The sequence below is a fragment of the Salvelinus sp. IW2-2015 genome, linkage group LG4q.1:29, assembly GCF_002910315.2.
Source record: "Salvelinus sp. IW2-2015 linkage group LG4q.1:29, ASM291031v2, whole genome shotgun sequence".
NCBI lineage: Eukaryota > Metazoa > Chordata > Actinopteri > Salmoniformes > Salmonidae > Salvelinus > Salvelinus sp. IW2-2015.
The window spans coordinates 3,935,360-3,958,102 of record NC_036842.1 but is presented as its reverse complement, the minus strand read 5'-3'; the positions used below and the strand labels follow the sequence as shown (position 1 = coordinate 3,958,102).

Here is a 22,743-nt window from a genome sequence, read left to right as displayed (position 1 = left end):
CCTTCCTTAGCGGTTATGACGGCTGTGTGGTCCCATGGTGTTTATACTTGTGTACTATGTTTGTACAGATGAACGTGGTACCTTCAGGTGTTTGGAAACTGCTCCAAGGATGAACTTGAATTGTGGTCTACAATTCTTTTTCTGAGGTCTTGGCTGATTTTTTGATTTCCTATGATGTCAAGCAGACACACTGATTTTGACAGTAGACCTTGAAATACATCCACAGGTACACCTCCAATTGACTCAAATGTTGTCAATTAGCCTAGCCATGACATAATTTTCTGGAATTTTACAAGCTGTTTAAAGCAGTTAGCTTAGTGTATGTAAACTTCTGACCCACTGGAATTGTGATACAGTGAATTATAAATTAAATAATCTGTAAACAATTGTTGAAAAAATGACTTATGTAGAGGTCCTAACCAGACTTGCCAAAAACTATAGTTTGTTAACGACTCCATAAGTATGACAGTTTCCGACTTTCAACTGTGTTGTGTTGTGCATGCATTGGATCATACAAAAGTTAAGGCATTTAACACATTTCTCATAAAGATGAAGAGAAGTAGTCAATTTCTCCTCAACCATGAAAGATTTATGCATGTTTTGATGTTAGTATCGTGGTGCGCAGTTAAAACCTGTTAGTGTGTAGGAGCGCTATTTTCACTTTGGGAAAAAATCGTGCCAATTTAAACGGCCTCGTACTCTATTCTAGATCGTACAATATGCACATTATTATTACTATTGGATAGAAAACACTCAAGTTTCTAAAAACCGTTTGAATTATATCTGTGAGTAAAAACAGAACTTTGCAGCAAACTTCCTGACAGGAAGTGAAAATCTGAAAATCCGAGGCTCTTGTTCCAGGGCCTTCCTATTAATTTGCCTGAAATCTATGGATATACATGCACTGTATATGCCTTCCACTAGATGTCAACAGGCAGTGAGAGGTGGAATGGGGTGTCTGGCTTGATCTGAGGCCAACAAGAGCTTTTGGAATGACGTGTCTGGAATTTTCATTTGTCTTCGAAGGCGCGAGAAGGAACACCCAGATTTGCCTCTGTTTGAAAGCTTTCGGTATGCACGTTAGATATCTCCGGCTCTGATTTATTTGATATATGTGATGAAAACATCAAAGAGTTTTTAAAACCGAGTTATATCAGTTTATTGAACGTTTATTGCGATTTTTTTTGAATTTTCTTTCTTTTTGCGTTCATGTGAAGTTGGGCACGTTTGCGCCACATGGCTAGCATGTTTGCTAATTCGACAGGAGAGGAGGACATTCTAAAACCAAACAAAGATTTATTCTGGACAAGAGGACTCCTTGTACAACATTCTGAGGAAGCTCAGCAAAAGTAGGAACCATTATGATGTTATTTCGTATTCTGTGGAAAATGTTTAGTTCTATTTTCCGCCCTATTGCAGGCGCTGTCTCGCTATAAAGTTAGGACCTAGACTGGCGCTCCGGTAGCAGAGAGAAACGTCTATGACTAGGGTGGCTGGAGTCTTTTGACCATTTTTAGGGCTTCCTCTGACACCGCCTGGTATAGAGGTCCTGGGATGGCAGGAAGCTTGGGCCCGTGATGTACGTGGGCCGTAGCACTACAAAGGGTAAGTTATTTAAAAATCTAACACAGCGGTTGCATTAAGAACTAGTGTATCTTTAATTGCTGTACAACATGTATTTTCATAAATGGTTTTATGATTGAGTATTTAGGTATTTCACGGTAGGTATTTTATTGGATAAGTACCTCCAACTGTGTGATGGAGGTGATGTTTAATCTGTAACAAGTTAGTTTTTTTTCCAACAATTTATGAAACAATACTCAAGACTGCACTAATGAGTTGGACGGAGAGGGATTTACTCCAGAACACCTGACGAAAATGGAGGATATCGCGGAAGGAAGATCGGGGTGCCTTGTAAGGATCCAGCGATGAGTGGCTAATGCTGCCTGTTTGTACGGTTGGCCAATAGTTATCCGGATGGTCGAAGGGTTACTGATATCTAAGTGATTAGGAATGACGTAACGACAAGCACGAGTACATCTACGCAATGGATTATTAAACTGTTAATGAGCTTATGTGTTCAACCTGATCGTGGCTGAACAAACATACAGCTGGTGGGTTACCACATGCACTGCAGGGATAGAACAGCAGGCCTCTTGGTAAAGACAAGGGGTTGGCGGTTCTTATGTATACTTTGTTAATGACAGCTGGTGCACGACTAATCTAAGGAAGTCTCAAGGTTTTGCTACCATAATGGTAGAGTATTCTCATGATAAGCTGTAGTACCACACTAATCTACCAAGAGTGGTTCTGATTGTACATTTGCTTCAAAAACACTAAAGGATTATGGTCCGTGAAGACCAGTACAGGCAAGGCACTGGAGCCCACATATACTTCAAAGAACTGTAAGGCTAGCAATWAAGCCAGCGTYTCTTGTTCAATGGTGGAGYACCTTGACTGACACRAGTTGAACTTASGGGAGAAGAAACTGACTGGCCRGTCCACTCCCTCTTCATCTTCCTGCAAGAGAACCGCACCCACCCCCACTATACTAGTGTCTACCTCAAACTTAAAAGGTTTGTCAAAGTTGGGGGCAGCAAGCACTGGGGCACTACAACGTAGCGCTTTGSYGGACTCAAAAGCATAGTTACAGTCCTGGGACCRCTTAAATGGTACCTTGGGACTAAGCAGAGATTTGAGGGGAGCTACTACCGTCGAGAAATTCTTACAGAATGTACGATAGTACCCTACCATCCCCAGGAATCTGCGCAACTGGCGGCGAGTCGAGGGAGCTTGGAAAGCAACAATTGCTTCCACTTTGCCAGTTACTGGGCGCACTTGACCTCGTCCCACTTGTTTCCCAAAGTCACGGTAGCCTTCCCAAACTCACACTTGGCCAAATTGAGGGTTAAAGAAGCATTCTCCAACCGCTGAAACACGCTTTAAGGTGGCGAGATGATCAGACCAAGTAGACGAATGAATCACCACATCGTCAAGRTAAGCAGTACAATTTGGCACATCAGCGAACAGAATGTTAACTAGGCGCTGAAAAGTAACAGGTGCATTACACATGCCAAATGACATCAGTGTATTGTATGAAGTTCTGGCGTAATGAAAGCCAAGATGTCCGATGTGCGAGAGGTCAGAGGCACCTGCCAATAACCTTTTAACAAATTTAACTTACTTACGTAAGCAGCAGAGCCAATTCTATCAATGCAGTCATCTAAGCGAGGTAGAGGAAAAGAAATCAGACTTTGTAACTGCATTTACACGACGATAATCCGTACATAAGCGGGACGTACCGTCAGGCTTAGGAACAAGAATACAAGGGGAACTCCAGGAGCTGTTACTGGGTTGTGCCATGTCATTCTGTAATAAATAAGCTACCTCACTTCTCATTACCTCCCTTTTCTTTGCATTAACCCGGTACGGATGCTGACGTATAGGAGCAGCGTTCCCCACATCCACRTCATGTTCCAAGATGGACGTGCGACTTGGAACGTCCTGAAACACACTGAGAAAACGACTTATCAATAGGATAAGATCATTAGTTTGATCGTCATCCAAATGTTCCATTTGAGAGTGTAACTTCTTCAGCATCTGTGAATTACATAAGCGTTCACACTGCTGTATCGTATGGCGTAACTCACACACATCCTCCTTAAGGTCCCAGCCAGGCTTCAGCACCACCGCAGCCACACTGGAGATGGCGGGCTGGACCAGATTACCTGAGGAACTGTTGGGAGAGTCACACACATATGCTTTCAGCATGTTAACATGGCACACGGGAAGAACGCCTGTGATCTGGGGTCTTTATCATTTAATTGGTGTCATGAGCTGCCCATTTACRMATCAAWACTCCTGCTTCCTTAAAGCAGGCGGTCTCTCTAGTTTTAGCTTCCTCAATGGAAATTACTGAAGCAAAACACTTGCGAAGACTGGGGTCTCCCTTTTGACATTCAGTCACCTTCTCGGGGGTGACAGACAAAAGAATGTCATGTAATTGGGGCGCGATTTCACTTTCCCCTGCCATAGTTTTTACCCCCGTAAAAACTGTCGGCATTGCAGAAGGGATACTCGGTGCATTGTCTTCTACCTTATGTATTCCCGCAGGCCTCTTGCCTAAGCACTCCCTAGGAGTAACACAAACAATGTAAAAAAAAAAGAAATCATCCTATTGACAAACACAGGACATACTGATAAGCTCTCTCTCAACAACAACCAACATAGGACATAACAACCAACACAGGACATAGCAATCATCTCTCTTCTGAGCAACAGAACACTGGCTTATATAGCTTCAGAAGGAGTAGGTAATTGAAGACAGCTGTTTCTGACGAGATTGCGGGGACAGCTCCAATCATCAATGGGGCCGACCAATCAGCTGCTTGGGGGAATTTCAGTAATCCATCCTGAAACACACACATGCAAACAAAACCACAACACAGAAACTGGGGAACGTAACAACCACCATAAAAAGACAGACTACGGTTTGCAACTGCACGTGGGGACAAAGATCATACTTTTTCGAGAAATGTCCTCTGGTCTGATGAAACAAAAATAGAACTGTTTGGCCATAATGACCATCGTTAAGTTTGGAGGAAAAAGGGGAGGCTTGCAAGCCAAAGAACACCATCCCAACCATGAAGCCATGGGGGTGGCAGCATCATGTTGTGGGGGTCTTTGCTGCAGAGGGGACTGGTGCACTTCACAAAATAGATGGCATCATGAGGCAAGGAAATGATGTGGATATATTGAAGCAACATCTCAAGACATCAGTCAGGAAGTTAAAGCTTGGTCGCAAATGGGTTCCAAATGGATATAATGGTGATCCTAACTGACCTAAAACAGGGCATTTTTACTAGGATTAAATGTCAGAAATTGTGAAAAACTGAGTTTAAATGTATTTGAATAAGGTGTATGTAAACTTCCGACTTCAACTGTACATACCCCACCAGACACGCCACTAGAGTGTTCTTCACGATATCCAAAACAAAAACGAATTTAATGCGTCCATCAGGTATGTATAAAACCATGTCATCGTAGAATGCTCTGCCACCAGAGGTTATTCAGGCAAAAGCAATAGCTGTTATATAGTATCACAGTAACTCTCCTCTTTCTAAAGATCTAATTAACTGTACTGTATATAGGTACACTCAACAAAAATATCAACGCAACATGTAAAGTGTTAGTCCCATGTTTCATGAGCTGAAATTTAAGATCCCAGATTTATTTTTCTCCATACGCACAAAAGCTTTTGTGCACAAATTTGTTTAACATCCCCCTGTTAGTGAGCATTTCTCCTTTGCCAAGATAATCCATCCACCTGATAGGTGTGGCATATCAATAATCTACCATAAGCCCCCTCCAAAGTCGTTTTTAGAGAATTTGGCAGTATGTACAACAGGCCTCAACGGCAGACCACGTGTAACCACGCCAGCCCAGGACCTCCATATCTGGCTTCTTCCCCTGCGGGATCGTCTGAGACCAGCCACCCGGACAGCTGATGAATCTGTGGGTTTCAAGAATTTCTGCACAAACTGTCGGAAACCGTCTCAGGGAAGCTAATCGGCGTGCTCGTCGTTCTCACCAGGGTACTGGAGAAGTGTGCTCTTCACGGATGAATCCCGGTTTCAACTGTACCGGGCAGATGGCTGACAGCGTCATGTGGGTGTCGTGGTGGTGAGAGGATTGTTGATGTCAATGTTGTGAACAGAGTGCCCCATGGTGGCACTGGGGTTATGGTATGGGCAGGCATAAGCTATGGACAATGAACACAATTACATTTTAGCAATGGCAATTTGAACGCACAGAGATACCGTGATGAGATCCAGAGGCCCGTTGTCATGCCATTCATTCGCCGCCATCACCTTGTTTCAGCATAATAATGCACGGCCCCATGTCACAAAGATCTGTACACAATTCCTGGAAGTTGAAAATGTCCCAGTTCTTCCATGGCCTGCATACTGACCAGACATGACACCCATTGAGCATGTTTGAGATGCTCTGAATCGACGTGTACGACGGCGTGTTTCAGTTCCCGCCAATATCCAGCAATTTCGCACAGCCATTGAAGAGGAGTGGGACAACATTCCACAGGCCATAATCAACAGCCTGATCAACTTTATATAACGGAGATGTGTCGTGCTGCATGAGGCAAATGATGGTCACACCAGATATTGACTGGTTTTCTGATCCATGCCCCTACCTTTTTTTAAAAGGTATCTGTGACCAACAGATGCATATCTGTATTCCCAGTCATGTGAAATCCCTAGATAAAGGCCTAATGAATTCATTTAAATTGACTGACTTCCTGTAACTCAGTCAAATCTTTGAAATTGTTGCTTGTTGCGTTTATATTTTTGTTCAGTGTATATGAATAGTGTTAAAATAGTATTTTTGTTGTCTCTTGGTGTCTTACCAATATAGCTTTTATTTAGAATTTAATGTAATATCTTATGTAGTTCTTGTTCTGTACTTTGTCGTGTAATTGTAMATTTTATGTGGACCCCAGGAAGAGTTTCTGCACGTGCAGTAGCTAATGGGGATCCTAATAAACTAAACTATTCACACAGAGCCATCTCCAACCCCCAAGCTTCCAAAGAAAAGCTTGCAGCAGCCTGGCACCCTTGTCACCCATCAGATCGAGGAGGGCCTCCCCATGAAGAGAGCCAATAACCTGGGTACAGACAGTAACTCCAGCCTCCTGCCCGAGAGGGCCTCCAGTGGTTCTACTGATAGAGACCTGGGAGAGGGTCTTCAGAGGGAAAGCCAGGCTGTTATACCTGTGGACAGGTGAGGTTTATTATTTTATTGAATATCAACCATAACTGCCATTTTAGATGTGGAAAAACTGTACTACAGCAGACTGATTCCTAATTACTGTCTATTTGTGTAGATCAAACATATAGAACTCTATTATCTGTGATATATACACTTCTAAGATGTCTGGATGCCTCTGTACAGACTACAGACAGACTGATGACTAAGCTCCCCTGGCCTTTGAAAGAAAATAGTGGGTCTTTCTGTGCTCGAGGACATTCTGCATTCTTCATGATGTCACTCCTTTACAGGAAGGCCTATAGGAGAATATAAATATCACAGAGTTCGAGTTCTAACCTATCCTAAACTTACTTTTGAGACTATGGCAAAATGTGTCTCAAGCTTGTATTGATCAATAGTAAAAGTGTTGCAAAAGKGACACGGGTATAGCAGCATTACTATAGCAGCAATCTTCTAAGATGCGCAGCACGACTGCAGTAAAGACGTCCTGGAATGCAAACAGTGACGCAAAGGGTGGTGCTATCATCTCGAGCATCCTCCGTTCACTATTCAAACCCGATTCCAACGGCCAGCCAGTTCACTTGCGGCAAGTTGCCGGTGAACAGACCATCAGAAAGGAATTGATTCGTGTGCAGCAGAACTCTTTACTGACCATGGTTGGGTGAGAAAATCGTGGGCCCTTTTTTCAATTTGTGAAAAGGTAAAGAATAGCATTAAATAACTCTTATGCGCTAACTTTGCTTGAACAACTTTATTTGTTGTGTAAGTCAATGATATCGCTTCATTTCTGTGACTTCTTTGTCTAGTGCAGGTATTCCCAAACTGGGGTACGCGCAATGCCGTCGGGGGCATGCCCCCCCAAAAATTCACATTTTCAAACAGTTCATTTATATTTTCCAACGGAGCTATACATTTAGGTGACCGCTTGCATGATGACGAGTTTCTCACGACTGGCCTATCTGGGTGATGTTTTTTCTTGTCTGAATGATCTGAATCTAGGATTACAGGGATTTTCCGCAACTATATCTTCTCTGTCTGCATTAACAAGGACAACACACAGGTCTTTCCATCATTGTATGATTTTTTGTGTGCAAATAAACTCAAACTTACGGACAATGTCAAATGTGATATAGCGAAGCACCTGAACACTTTCCCGAAACGGATGAAACAAACAACTGAATTCATTATCCCTTCCATGCCCTAACCTACAGTCCACTTACCAATATCTGAACAAGAGAGCCTCATCGAAATTGCAACAAGCGGTTATGTGAAAATAGAACTTAATCAAAAGCCACTGCCAGATTTCTGGATTGGGCTGCGCTCAGAGTATCCTGCCTTGGCAAATCGTGCTGTTAAGACACTGATGCCCTTTGCAACCACGTACCTATGTGAGAGTGAATTCTCGGCCCTCACTAGCATGAAAACGAAATACAGGCACAGACTGTGTGTGTGAAATGAAATAAGACTGAGACTCTCTCCAATACAAATCAAATCAAATTTATTAGTCACATACACATGGTTAGCAGATGTTAATGCGAGTGTAGCGAAATGCTTGTGCTTCTAGTTCCGACAATGCAGTAATAACCAACAAGTAATCTAACCTAACAATTCCACAACTACTACCTTATACACACACAAGTGTAAAGGGATAAAGAATATGTACATAAAGATATATGAATGAGTGGTGGTACAGAACGGCATAGGCAAGATGCAGTAGATGGTATAGAGTACGGTATATACATATGAGATGAGTACTGTAGGGTATGTAAACATAAAGTGGCATAGTTTAAAGTGGCTAGTGGTACATGTATTACATAAAGATGGCAAGATGCAGTAGATGATATAGAGTACATATATTACATATGAGATGGTAATGTAGGGTATGTAAACATTATATTAAGTGGCATTGTTTAAAGTGGCTATGGGTACATTTTTACATAATTTCCATCAATTCCCATTTTTAAAGTGGCTGGAGTTGAGTCAGTAGTTGGCAGCGGCCTAAATGTTAGTGGTGGCTGTTTAACAGTCTGATGGCCTTGAGATAGAATGTTTTTCAGTCTCTCGGTCCCTGCTTTGATGCACCTGTACTGACCTCGCCTTCTGGATGATAGCGGGGTGAACAGGCAGTGCTTGGTGGTTGTTGTCCTTGATGATCTTTATGGCTTCCTGTGACATCGGTGTGTTAGGTGTCCTGGAGGGCAGGTAGTTTGCCCCCGTGATGCGTTCTGCAGACCTCACTACCTCTGGAGAGCCTTACGGTTGTGGGCGGAGCAGTTGCCGTACCAGGCGGTGATACAGCCCGACAGGATGCTCTCGATTGTGCATCTGTAGAAGTTTGTGAGTGCTTTTGGTGACAAGCCGAATTTCTTCAGCTCTCTGAGGTTGAAGAGGCGCTGCTGCGCCTTCTTCACGACGCTGTCTGTGTGGGTGGACCCAATTCAGTTTGTCCGTGATGTGTACACCGAGGAACTTAAAACTTTCCACCTTCTCCACTACTGACCCGTCGATGTGGATAGGGGGTGCTCCCTCTGCTGTTTCCTGAAGTCCACAATCATCTCCTTTGTTTGTTGACGTTGAGTGTGAGGTTATTTTCCTGACACCACACTCCGAGCCCTCACCTCCTCCCTGTAGGCCGTCTCGTCGTTGTTGGTAATCAAGCCTACCACTGTAGTGTCATCCGCAACTTGATGATTGAGTTGGAGGCGTGCATGGCCACGCAGTCGTGGGAACAGGGAGTACAGGAGAGGCTCAGAACGCACCCTTGTGGGGCTCCAGTGTTGAGGATCAGCGGGTGGAGATGTTGTTACCTACCCTCACCACCTGGGGGCGGCCCGTCAGAAGTCCAGGACCCAGTTGCACAGCGCGGGGTCGAGACCCAGGTCTCGAGCTTGATGACGAGTTTGGAGGGTACTATGGTGTTAAATGCTGAGCTGTAATCGATGAACAGCATTCTCACATGGGTATCCTCTTGTCCAGATGGGTTAGGGCAGTGTGCAGTGTGGTTGCGATTGCGTCGTCTGTGGACCTATTGGGTCGGTAAGCAAATTGGAGTGGGTCTAGGGTGTCCGGTAGGTGGAGGTGATATGGTCCTTGACTAGTTCTCAAAGCACTTCATGATGACGGAAGTGAGTGCTCGGGGCGGTAGTCGTTAGCTCAGTTACCTTAGCTTTCTGGGAACAGGAACAATGGTGGCCCTCTTGAAGCATGTGGAACAGCAGACTGGATAAGGAGATTGAATATGTCCGTAAAACACACAGCCAGCTGGTCTGCGCATGCTCTGAGGACGCGGCTGGAATGCCGTCTGGCCTGCAGCCTTGCGAGGGTTAACACGTTTAAATGTTTTACTCACCTCGGCTGCAGTGAAGGAGAGCCCGCAGGTTTTGGTAGGGGGCCGTGTCAGTGCACTGTATTGTCCTCAAAGCGGGCAAAAAAGTTGTTTAGCCTGTCTGGGAGCAAGACATCCTGGTCCGCGACGGGCTGGTTTTCTTTTTGTAATCCGTGATTGACTGTAGACCCTGCCACATACCTCTTGTGTCTGAGCTGTTGAATTGCGACTCGATTTTGTCTCTGTACTGGGACTTAGCCTGTTTGATTGCCTTGCGGAGAGAATAGCTACACTGTTTGTATTCGGTCATGCTTCCGGTCACCTTGCCCTGGTTAAAAGCAGTGGTTYGCGCTTTCAGTTTCACGCGAATGCTGCCGTCAATCCACGGTTTCTGGTTTGGRAATGTTTTAATCGTTGCTGTGGGTACGACATCGTCAATGCACTTCCTAATGAACTCGCTCACCGAATCAGCATATTCGTCAATATTGTTGTTGGACGCAATGCGGAACATATTCCAATCCGCGTGATCGAAGCAGTCTTGAAGCGTGGAATCAGATTGGTCGGACCAGCGTTGAACAGACCTGAGCGCGGGAGCTTGTTGTTTTAGTTTCAACCCAACATTGCAGAGTTATGTGCATCCTTGCAAGCACACCCTTCTCATTAACCTGCGGTGAGTTACTCACAATTTTCGATGAACAAATAAGGTTTTATATGTAAGATGGTTAAATAAAGAGCAAAATGATTATTATTATTATATTATTATTTGTGCCCTGGTCCAATAGCAGCTCTTTGTCACTTCCCACGAGCCGGATTGTGACAAACTCACACGCATTCTTATGTTTAATAAATGTATCGTATAGYGTGTGTGTGGCAGGCTTACAATGATGGCAAAAAAACTAAATTTGGGAGTGCGCTGACCTTGGTGCTAGAGGGGGGTACACAGCTGGAGGTTGAATGTTTGAAGGGGTACGGGACAATACAAAGTTTGGGAACCACTGGTCTAGTGAGTCTAATGCAAGGCTGTTGGGGGAATTGTTTTATCATTAGGCTTGACACAGAGAGCCCCCTTATTGTCAGAATCAATCTCTGCCCCTAAAGGGTATTTTTGGTGTGTGTGTGTGTGTATGTGTGTAAACGTGAGGATGTCACTGACACTGTGTGAGAGAGGAAATGGGTTGGGGGGCAGGCCTGGGTGATAGTCTGGCTGTCATGTTGTGTCTATCAGGCTCTGAGGGGTCTGGAACTTGTCCCAGTGACTTTTCCCTGGTTATAGTCTACTCAACTTCCATGTCTGAGGCGTKATAGTGCTGTGATTTACTACATGGATTGTGTTACACAGGGTGTGTGTGTGTGCGTGTGTGTGCAGGGGTGAATTTAGTGATAAGTCCCAGGCATAGGCCATTTTGAGGCACTGCCCTTGTCTGTTTAACACAATCAAGCCTACTTAATGGGCCTGGTTCCACGAGGGGGCAAAAGGGGGCTTGTGCGCCCTCAGTTTTAGTTTTATGTCCCTATATAAGAATAGCAATAAAGTTCACATGATTGAGTGACAGGTTTGTGCAAAATCTTTATCTCCGCTGCGCTGTGTCATGACAATAAACAGAGTGCTAGCTCTACGGGGTGGCAAAGCCGAGCATGGACCTCCCAGATAGAATTTGTGCCTCCCCCAGTTTTGTTTCCCCATAAACAAAATAAGGAGTATATGAATTAACCTGCCCGGTTTTGCCAATGTAGCGCTGCCAGGCCTGCCAGTAACGCAGACCAGGACAGAGACTATATGCYGGGTGTGCACTCATGATCTGAGGAGGGGTGAGGGAGGGGGGATGTAATAATGTMATATTTAGTAGTTAAAATGCATTCTGATTGGGCAATTACCTTGTTTAGGAAGCTCATGGGATCTCAGGGCAGGTTTTTTTTTGACAGAGAGAGGAAAATGTTGTTCACTTTTGCAGACAGCTACAGCTTATAATAGGCCAGCTACGTTAGGTTTTGGTAGTGGCGCGCTGAACAATTATAGCTAGTTGGCTAAGCTTTGATCAGCCGAAAATAGATGGGCACCGCCAAGAGCAAAAAAAAGACTGAGGACCACCATGTCAAGAGCGATGCCAAGCTCAGCGACCAGCCTGCAACAGCCCCAACCACTGAGGTTGAGGAGCCTAGCATCAAATGTAATAACCGCCCATCCCCCACTCCGCCTGCTGACCAACAAGATGGAAAAGAGCCGGGGCCTAGCACCAGCAGCATGAGGGTAACATCACAACAAGCACCTGCACCTCCGTTACCCAAGCCACTAGCACCTGACGACCTGCTATCTAACCAAAACTCAGCCAGTGGAAGCAGGCCAGCCGCACCAATGTGTCGGAGGAAACACCTTATACAACTGGCAACTGAAGTCAACGTACATGCGCCCAGCCCGCCACAAGGAGTTGCTAGAGCGTGATGGGACAAGGACATCCCGGCCGGCCAAACCCTCCCCTAACTCGGACGACGCTGGGCCAATTGTGCACTGCCTCWTGGGTCTCCTAGTCGCGGCCGGCTGCGACACAGCATGGGATCGAACCCGGGTCTGTAGTGACACATTTAGCGATGCGATGCAGTGCCTTAGACAGCTGCGCCTTAGACAGCTGCGCCACTCAGGAGGCTCCTTCAGTGCGTCTTTTAGATTGATCTGTGATTCTTAATGTCATTAGGCTACTTGCTTTTGTGGGTGGAATTGCTATTGAGAGATATACAGCTTTGTTTGTTATTTGATGGGTATAGGGACAATGACCAATGTAGCCTAATTGGTTGTGCTCTGAGGTGAGTCCTGGCTCAGTGCTCCTGTTGTCCTGGCTGTCCACTCCGGTGGTGCTGAAATTTGCAGCATCACAAATGTTATCCTTTCATCATGCTGACTGACGGTAGCCTTCTGTCCACAGTCCTGAATTGATGGTTACGGTGTGTGGTTTGTGCTATTTTAATGAGCGCATCTTGGGCTAACAGTCTTCGCGGGGTTTCTCTTCAACACCGCTTGCTTTCTTGTGTGTAAAAGGACAGTTGTTGTGTATATGCCTGCATTTCAGTAGGCCTCATTTTTATTTTATTTTGTATGTCGCAGTAGTAAGACCAATACCGCGTGTAGCCTACTAAAGGAAGTAGGCAAACGTTTACGCTATCATTCATTTGCATGATGTCAATAATATGAAAACGCCCCCTCCCTGCTCTCTTGCTATAGAACTTCTGTGTGTGAAACTCTCCCACACAGAAAATTTTGCACACCTGGAGAAGTGGCGGCTTGGTCACGCTCATTGTGTAGTGTAACAAATTCGATAGCCATGTTTTGCATTTCGAATCTACTTGTATGTCGTAGGGGAGCGCATATCTTTCTGTGTTATTCTATAAAACGGCGGTTGTTGATGTGTACGGTCACATTTCAGATATTTTTGAACGATCTAGCTGGTTTTATTGGCTCTAAAGCAATACTAGTGTGTGTGTGTGTGTGTGTGTAGGGGGACTATGGAAAGCCAGCGGGCCAGTTAGGTATGACTCCTTTGGGTTTCCATAAAAAGCGGGAAAAAACGTTTCTCATCTGTGGTAGGCTAAGTGAATAACATCATCTGTAATATTTTATTTGGATTTGTAAAGGCTGGGTCACTTTTACAGTTGAAGCTGCTTCTCTCAACTCTGCCTCATGCCCACCACTAGTGAGATTAGTTAGCTTCTTAGCTAGCTGTAAAAAGCGTTAGTGTTATTAGCCTCAGCCTATTTAGCTAGCTCGAACCAGCTAATCTGACACTGCCACAATGGATTTCAGAAATTGGCTTCGCGAAAGTACCTAAACAAAGCCAAAGGAGAAGGCGACACCTAGCTACTGTGTCAGTGGTTGTTAAAAGTTGTGACAGCATTGTGAAGTTCCTCTCTGACATCAAATGCACGTGTTCGTACAACACAGAAGTAAGACTCGAGGCTGCCGAAGGCGGTGACGGATCCCGATTTTCACAGCCACCTTGGTGCCCAGAATCCTCAGTCTTCTCGATCCTCCAAACAACAAATGACTCCAGGCAAAAACAACGGATCTTTACACCCAAGACATAAGACTCCTGAACATCTAATCAAATGGCTACCCAGACTTTTTGCATTGCCTCCCCCCCCCCTCTTTTACGCTGCTGCTACTCTCTGTTATTATCTATGCATAGTCACTTTAATATCTCTACCTACATGTACGCGATACCTCAATTATCTCGACTAACCAGTACTCTCGCACACTGACTCTATACCGGTACCCCCTGTATATAGCCTCACTATTGTTATTTTACTGTTGCTCTTTAATTATTTGTTACTTTTATTTATTTAATTTTTTATTAAAACTGCATTGTTTATGGGCTTGTAAGTAAGCATTTCACTGTAAGGTCTACACCTGTTGTATTCGGCGCATGTGACAAAGCCATTCGGACACTGACACACCACCAGTCGAAAGTTTACATACACTTAGGTTGGAGTCATTAAAACTAGTTTTTCAACCACTCCACAAATTTCTTGTTAACAAACTATAGTTTTGGCAAGTCGGTTAGGACATCTACTTTGTGCATGACACAAGTCTGGTTCATCCTTGGGAGCAATTTCCAAATGCCTGAAGGTACCATGTTCATCTGTACAAACAATAGTACGCAAGTATAAACACCAGCCATCATACCGCTCAGGAAGGAGTCTCCTAGAGATGAACGTACTTTGGTGCGAAAAAGTGCCAAATCAATCCCAGAACAACAGCCAAAAAACCTTAAGTGACACACGCAGACCTCTGGCGACAAAACACGAAGCCTCGCGGCTACCAACAGTCACCTATATCCACAACAAGATACAAACCTCGACCAAGCATAAACTGCATCCCTATACTCGACAAACCTGACAACGCGACAGAAACGGTCCACTGCTCCAAAACCGACATAAAAAAGCCAGACTACGTTTGTAACTGCACATGGGACAAAGATCGTACTTTTGGAGAAATGTCCTCTGGTCTGATGAACAAAAATAGAACTCGTTATTCGGAGAAAATAGGGGACACTTGCAAACAGAAAAGAACATCCGTGAAGCACAGTGGTGGCAGCATATGTTGTGCGGGTGCTTTGCTGCGGGAGAGACTGGTGCCACTTACAAAATAGATGGCATCATGAGGAGGAAAATTATGTGGGTATATTGAAGCAACATTCAAGACATCAGTCAGGAAGTTAAAGCTTGGTCGCAAATGTGTCTTCCAAATAGACAATGACCACAAGCGACATATTCCAAATTGTGGCAAAATGGCTTAAGGACAACAAAGTCAGTATTGGAGGCCTCACAAAGCCCTGACCTCAATCCTATAGAACATTTTTGGGCAGAACTGAAAAAGCGTGTGCAAGCAAGGAGGCCTACAAACCTGACTCAGTGACACCAGCAAAGTCAGGAGAAATGGGCCAAAATTCACCCAACTTATTGTGGGAAGCTTGTGGAAGGCTACCCGAAACGTTTGACCCAAGTTAAACAATTTAAAGGCTATGCTACCAAATACTAATTGAGTGTATGTACACTTCTGACCCACTGGGAATGTGATGAAAKAAATAAAAGCTGAAATAAATCAATCTCTCTACTATTATTCTGACATTTCACATTCTTAAAATAAAGTGAAGATCCTAACTGACCCTAAGACAGGGACTTTTTACTAGGATTAAATGTCAGGAATTGTGAAAAACTGAGTTTAAATGTATTTGGCTAAGGTGTATGTAAACTTCAGACTTCAACTGTAAGTACAAATCTCCAGCAACATGTGGTGGATAGTAGAGTAGGCCAACAGGACAGAGGAGAAAAGATTGAGTGTAAAAGACTGTCATTGGTGAAATGTCTAAATGATTCAGCGGAAGTAACAGACAATTTGTGAATGCCCTGCGTGCCTTTGACCCAGAGAGCCATGACTTTCTAATTGTAAAAAAGGTGAAACTACTGCTGGATCGAAGCAAAACAGATTTGGTGGAAGCTGAGTTTAATGTCACTTGCCCACTCCGGCTCCAATGAGGACAAATGGACCCCACTTGATATCCTGCAACGAGTCTCTGGGCCCCTCTCCACTATGCCGACTGTGCTTACTGCACTGGGAACAGGGATTGACTTTGGGGTGTGCAACTCAATATTAGGTGTTCCCCATAGAAATATATACGTGGCTGTAAATGGAACTGTACATATAGGAAGCGTGTTTATGGTAGGCTGGCATTGCTTAGTTGATTAAGTCGCTCGAATTTGATCCACAGAAGTGTATTGTGCCATATCACAACGTGTTGCTGTACTCACGAGCGGCATGGTTTTCCATGTTCGAAGCTATAGGCCTATTTGTTTGGCAAGGCTGCATTTCACTGTAGTAGACTATGTTTGTTATTTGGATCGCCATTTGCCTTTTGTTTACGTTACGCCGTTTGTTTACTGTTAATGTAACGAGCCTAAATATAGATTGTGTCATGCCTTCATCGATCTGATATTTTGTTTACTAGGCCTACTTGGTAGGGATGGGCATTTTAAATGTTTTGATTGTTCGAAGTACTCCCCCCCCCACCCGAGAGAAAAAAAATATTTTTAGAAGACAAGCCGTACTGTAATTTTTACATTTTTTAATCTTTCTACAATGTAGAAATAGTAAAGATAAAGAAAAACCCTTGCATGAGTAGGTGTGTCCAAACTTTTGGCTGGTACTGTATGTACACCAAGGTCAATCACTAACAATACTACAACAAGAAAATAACACGTGGATACAGTTCATGGATAAGCAACATTTGATAAAGTTCAAGTAATGCGGTGGAGGGGGGGGAGGGGGGGGGGGGGGTGAATTGATCAGTTCATAGACCTTAGTCAAAACCTTTTGAATAGCCTGACTGTGCTGCTGTGGTAGTGTGCCAGTTGGCTCCAACAGCATGCCTTCTCTCCCCAGTACCCCTATTAATCCTGATTATGTCCAGGCATGGTGATGAAAAGGCCTTATTCTGAGCTCAACCACAAACATGAACAGACTTTGTTGACAGCAAAGAATACTATGTGTATGGAGACAAGATTAAAAGACTTGATCTTTTTATCACGTTTCAGGGAAGACCCGGAGGAAGACCGTGTCAAAGTAACACAAGTTTATTACTAGAACAGGGGGCAGGAAAAAAGACAGGTCAAGGGCAGGGCAGAGGTCAGTTTTTTTTGTTTTACCTTTATTTTACCAGGTTATGCTACACTCTAAAAAGAAAAGGTTCCTGGAGTATCCTTTAGGGGTTCTTCAAATTGAAAGTGTGGGGGAACCTCTGTAAGTTCTTCAAAGAACCCCTTTTAATGGATCCTCAAAAAAACTTTTTGGGGTACATTTTTGAACAACCCCCTCCTCCCCTGTTATTTTTATTAATAATATGCATAACAATAACAACAACACAATATTTTAGTAGCAAAGCAGAATATAAAAATTTAAAAATGAGGTAAACTCCCAGCAGAATCCCAAGTCCCATGTGTATATCCTCTGGCGTGTTGACGTTAATGTGTTGATGTTATCCATAGGCAGAAAGATTTTTTTAAGTGCATGGTGATCGAACATGTTTCCTGTTATATTCATCAGAGGTGTAGGGAGGGTGAAGTCTGTGAATCCCCAAAATAGTTATTACACAGATGATTAACAAAACATGCACACAACAGTATTCGTACCTTGTTTTTTGTGGTAAATATGAATTTAAAAAACTGTTTTGATAATGTTTTTTATACACATACCTTGTCCAGAATGTAGAGGCCTATGGGATATTCATTGAAGAGGTAAGGAAGGAGGATGATAAATGTGATCTGCATAACATACCAATACCAATCGACATACCTTTGAATGTCTCATCTGTATACCTACAGACACAACTTAGCAGTTCAGTCATCTGCACCCAATACAGCTAGCCTTCAACATATTCTTATAGCCTACATATTCTTACCTCTTTGTTTATTGATATCCATTGAATTGTGTCCATTTTCTGTTTTAGAAAGATTTGCACAAATATGAAAAGATAGACGGTATCATCATAAAACAATATCAATTTAGATCATACAAGGGACAAACCTTACCTTAAATTGAGTTGATCTTAAAATGTTTCAGTGCCAAGAACCCTAAGGTTCTTCAAATAACTTTGAGGATCTTAGAAGAACCCTCGATGAACCCCTAATTTTGAGAGTGTTTGTAGTTAAAACCTCTCGTTCTCTCAAACAGAATTAGTGAACATAAAAGTTAAATCAGGAGAAATTACAGTGATTATCCAGTCGCAGTACATTTGAATGACCTAAAACGACATTTCTACCTTTTTTTAAAGATTTTGTGGCATAGAGAAAGTTAAGATGTCAGACAGGGGAGGTGATATAAATAATACTCTGCACAAAAGAGAATGTTTTTGGATTTTCACCCTCCAGACATTGTTTCCAAAAGGACTTAATGATGAAATGGCTATGCATGTTATGTTGTAAATTTGAACATGAATTATGCCCCGTTTTTTCTTACGCTGTACCCATTGATTTATGAAAACTTGCTTGGTAGGTCGATGTCCTCATTGTGGTTTTACAGACGTGTTTAATACGTTTTATGTACACACTTTACTAGAATATTTATGAAATGCATATTGTTATATTTGGTAGCACTTATATGTTTTCCCTCGACTCCAACCCCATTCGATGCGTGGAACGGATGTGGGTGGGGCTATGTCTACATAAGGGTGCTATTTTTTTTTTTCTCACAAAAGCTCTGACCAATGCCGTGAGGCCGATGCGCAAAGCTTGTTAAAGAGCAGTGATACTATCGAGAACAGTGTGCGGGTTTCTTCTTTTTCTCATTTTACTCATTGAGATTAAAAATCCGTTTGCAAGAGAGACCTGGCCAAAATAGCAGCACACAGTTTCAAACATTTACAACATAAAACACAATTGCACTACAGTTTAAAAACATCCGTTGACATATGGAACAGGCACGTAGGTTTTGTGAGGAGTGGTTTAACTAGGGGTCAAACCATTGATGGCCCCCCCCAATACATTTTCCATCATAGATTTTACCCTAGCTTTAAAACCATTCAAGGAGACAAGCTCCTGTAGTCTCAAGTCAAGGAGAATTAACACTCTGTGAGTGTAGGCGATATTTGTCATTAGTCTGCTTGACAATGTACCGTATGTACACAGGTAAAATGGGAGCTGTGTCAGTATGTCCTTTATAAAATAAAAATGTACCAATGACTTAGTCTCCAAAGATCTAAGGAAGGCAGCTCATTATCATATAGAGGGTACAGTGATGGGTGAGAGTTTTGGAGATTATTTATTTATGTTTGAGCGCTTTAGAGTTTGTAACAAACCTCAGCGGCCCATGGTACACAGTGTCCAGCATACAAAATGACACTACAGGTGCATGCATAACATATACAATGTGTCGCCATAGTCAATTACAGGCAAGAAGGTAGTGGAAAATAGGCTCTTTCTCGCTTTAACGATGGTGGTCATCCATGGTAAACTGGTGACGTAATCAAATTTGCTGTGCATGAGTGACAGACTTTACGAGATGTAGGTTGGTCGGTAGCAGGGCTGTACACAGCAGATACATATTTTGTTATAGCAAGAGTCCGATTCTTGGTGTGTTTCATGCTTAAAGTTAGTCATTTCCACTTTAAAATGTCACACTTAATTTGCACTAACGAAAGATGTATCAACAAAATGTCCATTAATTATAATCCACATAACAATTCATATTTCCTGTTGCTGCAGGATTTTTTTCCCTACAGGCGGCAGGTAGCCTAGCTGTTAAGAGTGTTGAGCCAGTAACCGAAAGGTCTCTGGTTTGAATCCCAGAGCCGACTTGGTGAAACATCTGTCTATGTACCCTTGAGCAATGCACTTAACCGCAGTCGCTCTGGATAAGAGCGTCTGCTAAATGACACGTGTGAAACTGTCTCAAATTAAATACTGCATCTGCACATGCGGTGTGCCTGTCTCATTTAACAAGGAGCCCAGTGATTGTATTCTTTGGGTATGTAGACTGTTGGTATGTGAGGGGCTTTTTGCAAAAAAGAATTGCACCAGGCATCGGAATTCAGTTCACAGTTGTGAACATACGGTTAATTTATCCCTTCAGTACCATGAGGGCTATTATGTGGAATGAAGCTCTGCTGTGGGGCCTAAACACAATTCCCAGTCAAGCTCCCCGCCTCCACCACAAGGCCTATAAGAGCTCAGACACACCTGTAGGATTGTCAAACGTTTGCTTGCCAACAGTACACAGCACCTCTGAACAGTGTCGGCAGTCAATTTGTGTTCACACAGCAAAGACCTTGAAGTCGTCAGCCGCTCAGCCTCGTTACAAATACTCCAAACCGGAAGGTGGCAGCGGCGTTGTTTGGCAATGCATTTCCATGTATGGTGCTTTATGGTCTAGTCAGTGTCAGCTAGCTAGCTAGCTGCGCTAATGCTGCTGTTGTTGTAGAAAGCCCTTGTTGATACTAACCAGATGGCCACCGGTATAGACGGGTTAGCTGACAACRCCACGAAAACGATGTGCACTCTTCAATTGGGTAGAAGTCTGTGTGTTGTTGTGATTCTGAATRGCCACATACAGTGTAGCTAGCGACTATGACAAGAAGCTGCCATTTCGGGAACAGTAGGTAGACGTAAAAGACGTAAAGACTTGCTTAAGAAAAAAAAGTGTTATGCAGCTTTATTTTTTTAATTAGATCAATCTTGATGAAAATGTGGTGGATTAGACCAGAAAAAAGTGCCCTCTTTTTCTTGCCACTCCTGTCAGCTCCCCCACGTGGAGGATTCGTGCTCTCTGATTGGCTCAAAGTCAAGTTGTCGGCCACTGCCGAGCAYAGCGATTCTACAAGTAGAAACGTCAGGTTCGTCTGTACCAGGTCGGTAAGCAGCAGGTACGTTTTTTTGTTCTAGCATGATAATGAACGACCTCTTACTGTGATGAGTACCTATCGGCAGTCTATAGGCAGTCATATTCTCTGTGTGTTTCATGCTTAGGATTTCCAAAATCCCAGCTCTGCTCTGCCGTCACTGTTTGATCTTGGTTCACTGTGAACATGTGTAGTGTAGCTGGTCATTTCCATGTAAAAGGACCCGTGAGCACCAAATCAAATCAAACTTTATTTGTCACWKGCGCCGAATACAACAAGTGTAGACCTTACTGTGAAACGCTTACTGTGAAGTTCATAGGAGCTTATCAAATTAGGTGTCAAATGGAATCAAAGAGTCTATATTTTGGGGAAATGAAAGCACAGATACATTTTTCAATCATTTTCATCAAATAATTGTGGCATAAGTAATATGTTTCTGKTATTAGAAATACATCACAGCCAAATAAATGTTCTGCCTTCTGTAAGTTTAAGAAACATTGCCTTGTAATCCTGTTTCCAAAACCCCACATACAGTGCCTTCGGAAAGTATTCAGACCCCTTGACTTTTTCCACATTTTGTTACATTRCAGCYTTATTCTAAAATTGATTAAATAGATTTTCCTCATCAATCTACAAACAATACCCCATAACGACAAAGCAAAAACGGGTTTTTATGAATAAAAAATATATATAAATAAATGACTGAAATATCACATTTACATAAGTATTCATACCCTATACTAAGTACTTTCTTGAAGCACCTTTGGCAGCGATTATATCCTTCATTCGTCTTGGGTATGAGGCTACAAGCTTGGAACACCTGTATTTGGAGAGTTTCCCCCAGTCTTCTCTGCAGATCCTCTCAAGCTCTGTCAGGTCGGATGGGGAGCGTTGCTGCATGGCTATTTTCAGGTCTCTCCAGAGATGTTCGATCAGGTTCAAGTCTGGGCTCTGGCTGGGCCACTCAAGGACATTGAGACTTGTCCCTAAGCCACTCCTGCTTTGTCTTGGCTGTGTGCCTAGGGTCGTTGTACTGTTGGCTCTGGAGCAKGTTTTCATCAAGGATCTCTCTGCACTTTGCTCCGTTAATTTTTGCCTCGATCCTGACTAGTCACCCAGACCCTGCAGCTGATAACCCTCCCCACATCATGATGCTTCCACCACAATGCTTCACTGTAGGGATGATGCCAGGTTTMCTCCAGACGTGACGCTTGGCATTCAGGCAAAAGAGATCAATCTTGGTTTCCTCAGACCAGAGAGTCTTGTTTCTCATGGTCTGAGAGTCTTTARGTTCCTTTTGGCAAACTCCAAGCGGGCTGTCATGGGCCTTTTACTGAGGAGTGGCTTCCGTCTGGCTACTCTACCATAAAGGCCTAATTGGTGGAGTGCTGCAGAGATGGTTGTCCTTCTGGAAGTTTCTCCCATCTCCACAGAGGAACTSTAGAGCTCTGTCAGAGTGACCATCAGGTTCTTGGTCACCTCCCTGACCAAGGCCCTGCTCCTCCGTTTGGTCGGGCGGCCAGCTCTAGGAAGAGTCTTGGTGGTTCCAAACTTTAATCCATCTAAGAATAAGGCTGTAACTGTCAGGACCCGGTGTGAGAAACAGTCACTAATAGTCGGCAGAACCCAGAAGATGAGGCAGACACAGCAGTACTAGAGACGGTGGTTTAATCAAGGTAAAAGATCTTCAGGCAAAAAATATAAATCCACAACGTCAAAAGTAATGCCAAGAGAAAAAATGAATATCCTCCAAGATAC

At 43.4% G+C, this 22,743-nt stretch overlaps 1 protein-coding gene across 1 annotated transcript in view; it reads left to right on the top strand.

The window, feature by feature from the left end:
- Positions 1-22,743, top strand: part of LOC139025179 (uncharacterized) — a 64,041-nt gene that overhangs the window by 22,616 nt on the left and 18,682 nt on the right. Inside the window, exon 3 of the mRNA XM_070440254.1 lies at positions 6,576-6,795. Coding sequence (XP_070296355.1) covers positions 6,576-6,795 — 220 coding nt within the window. The remainder of the gene's footprint in view (positions 1-6,575; positions 6,796-22,743) is intronic.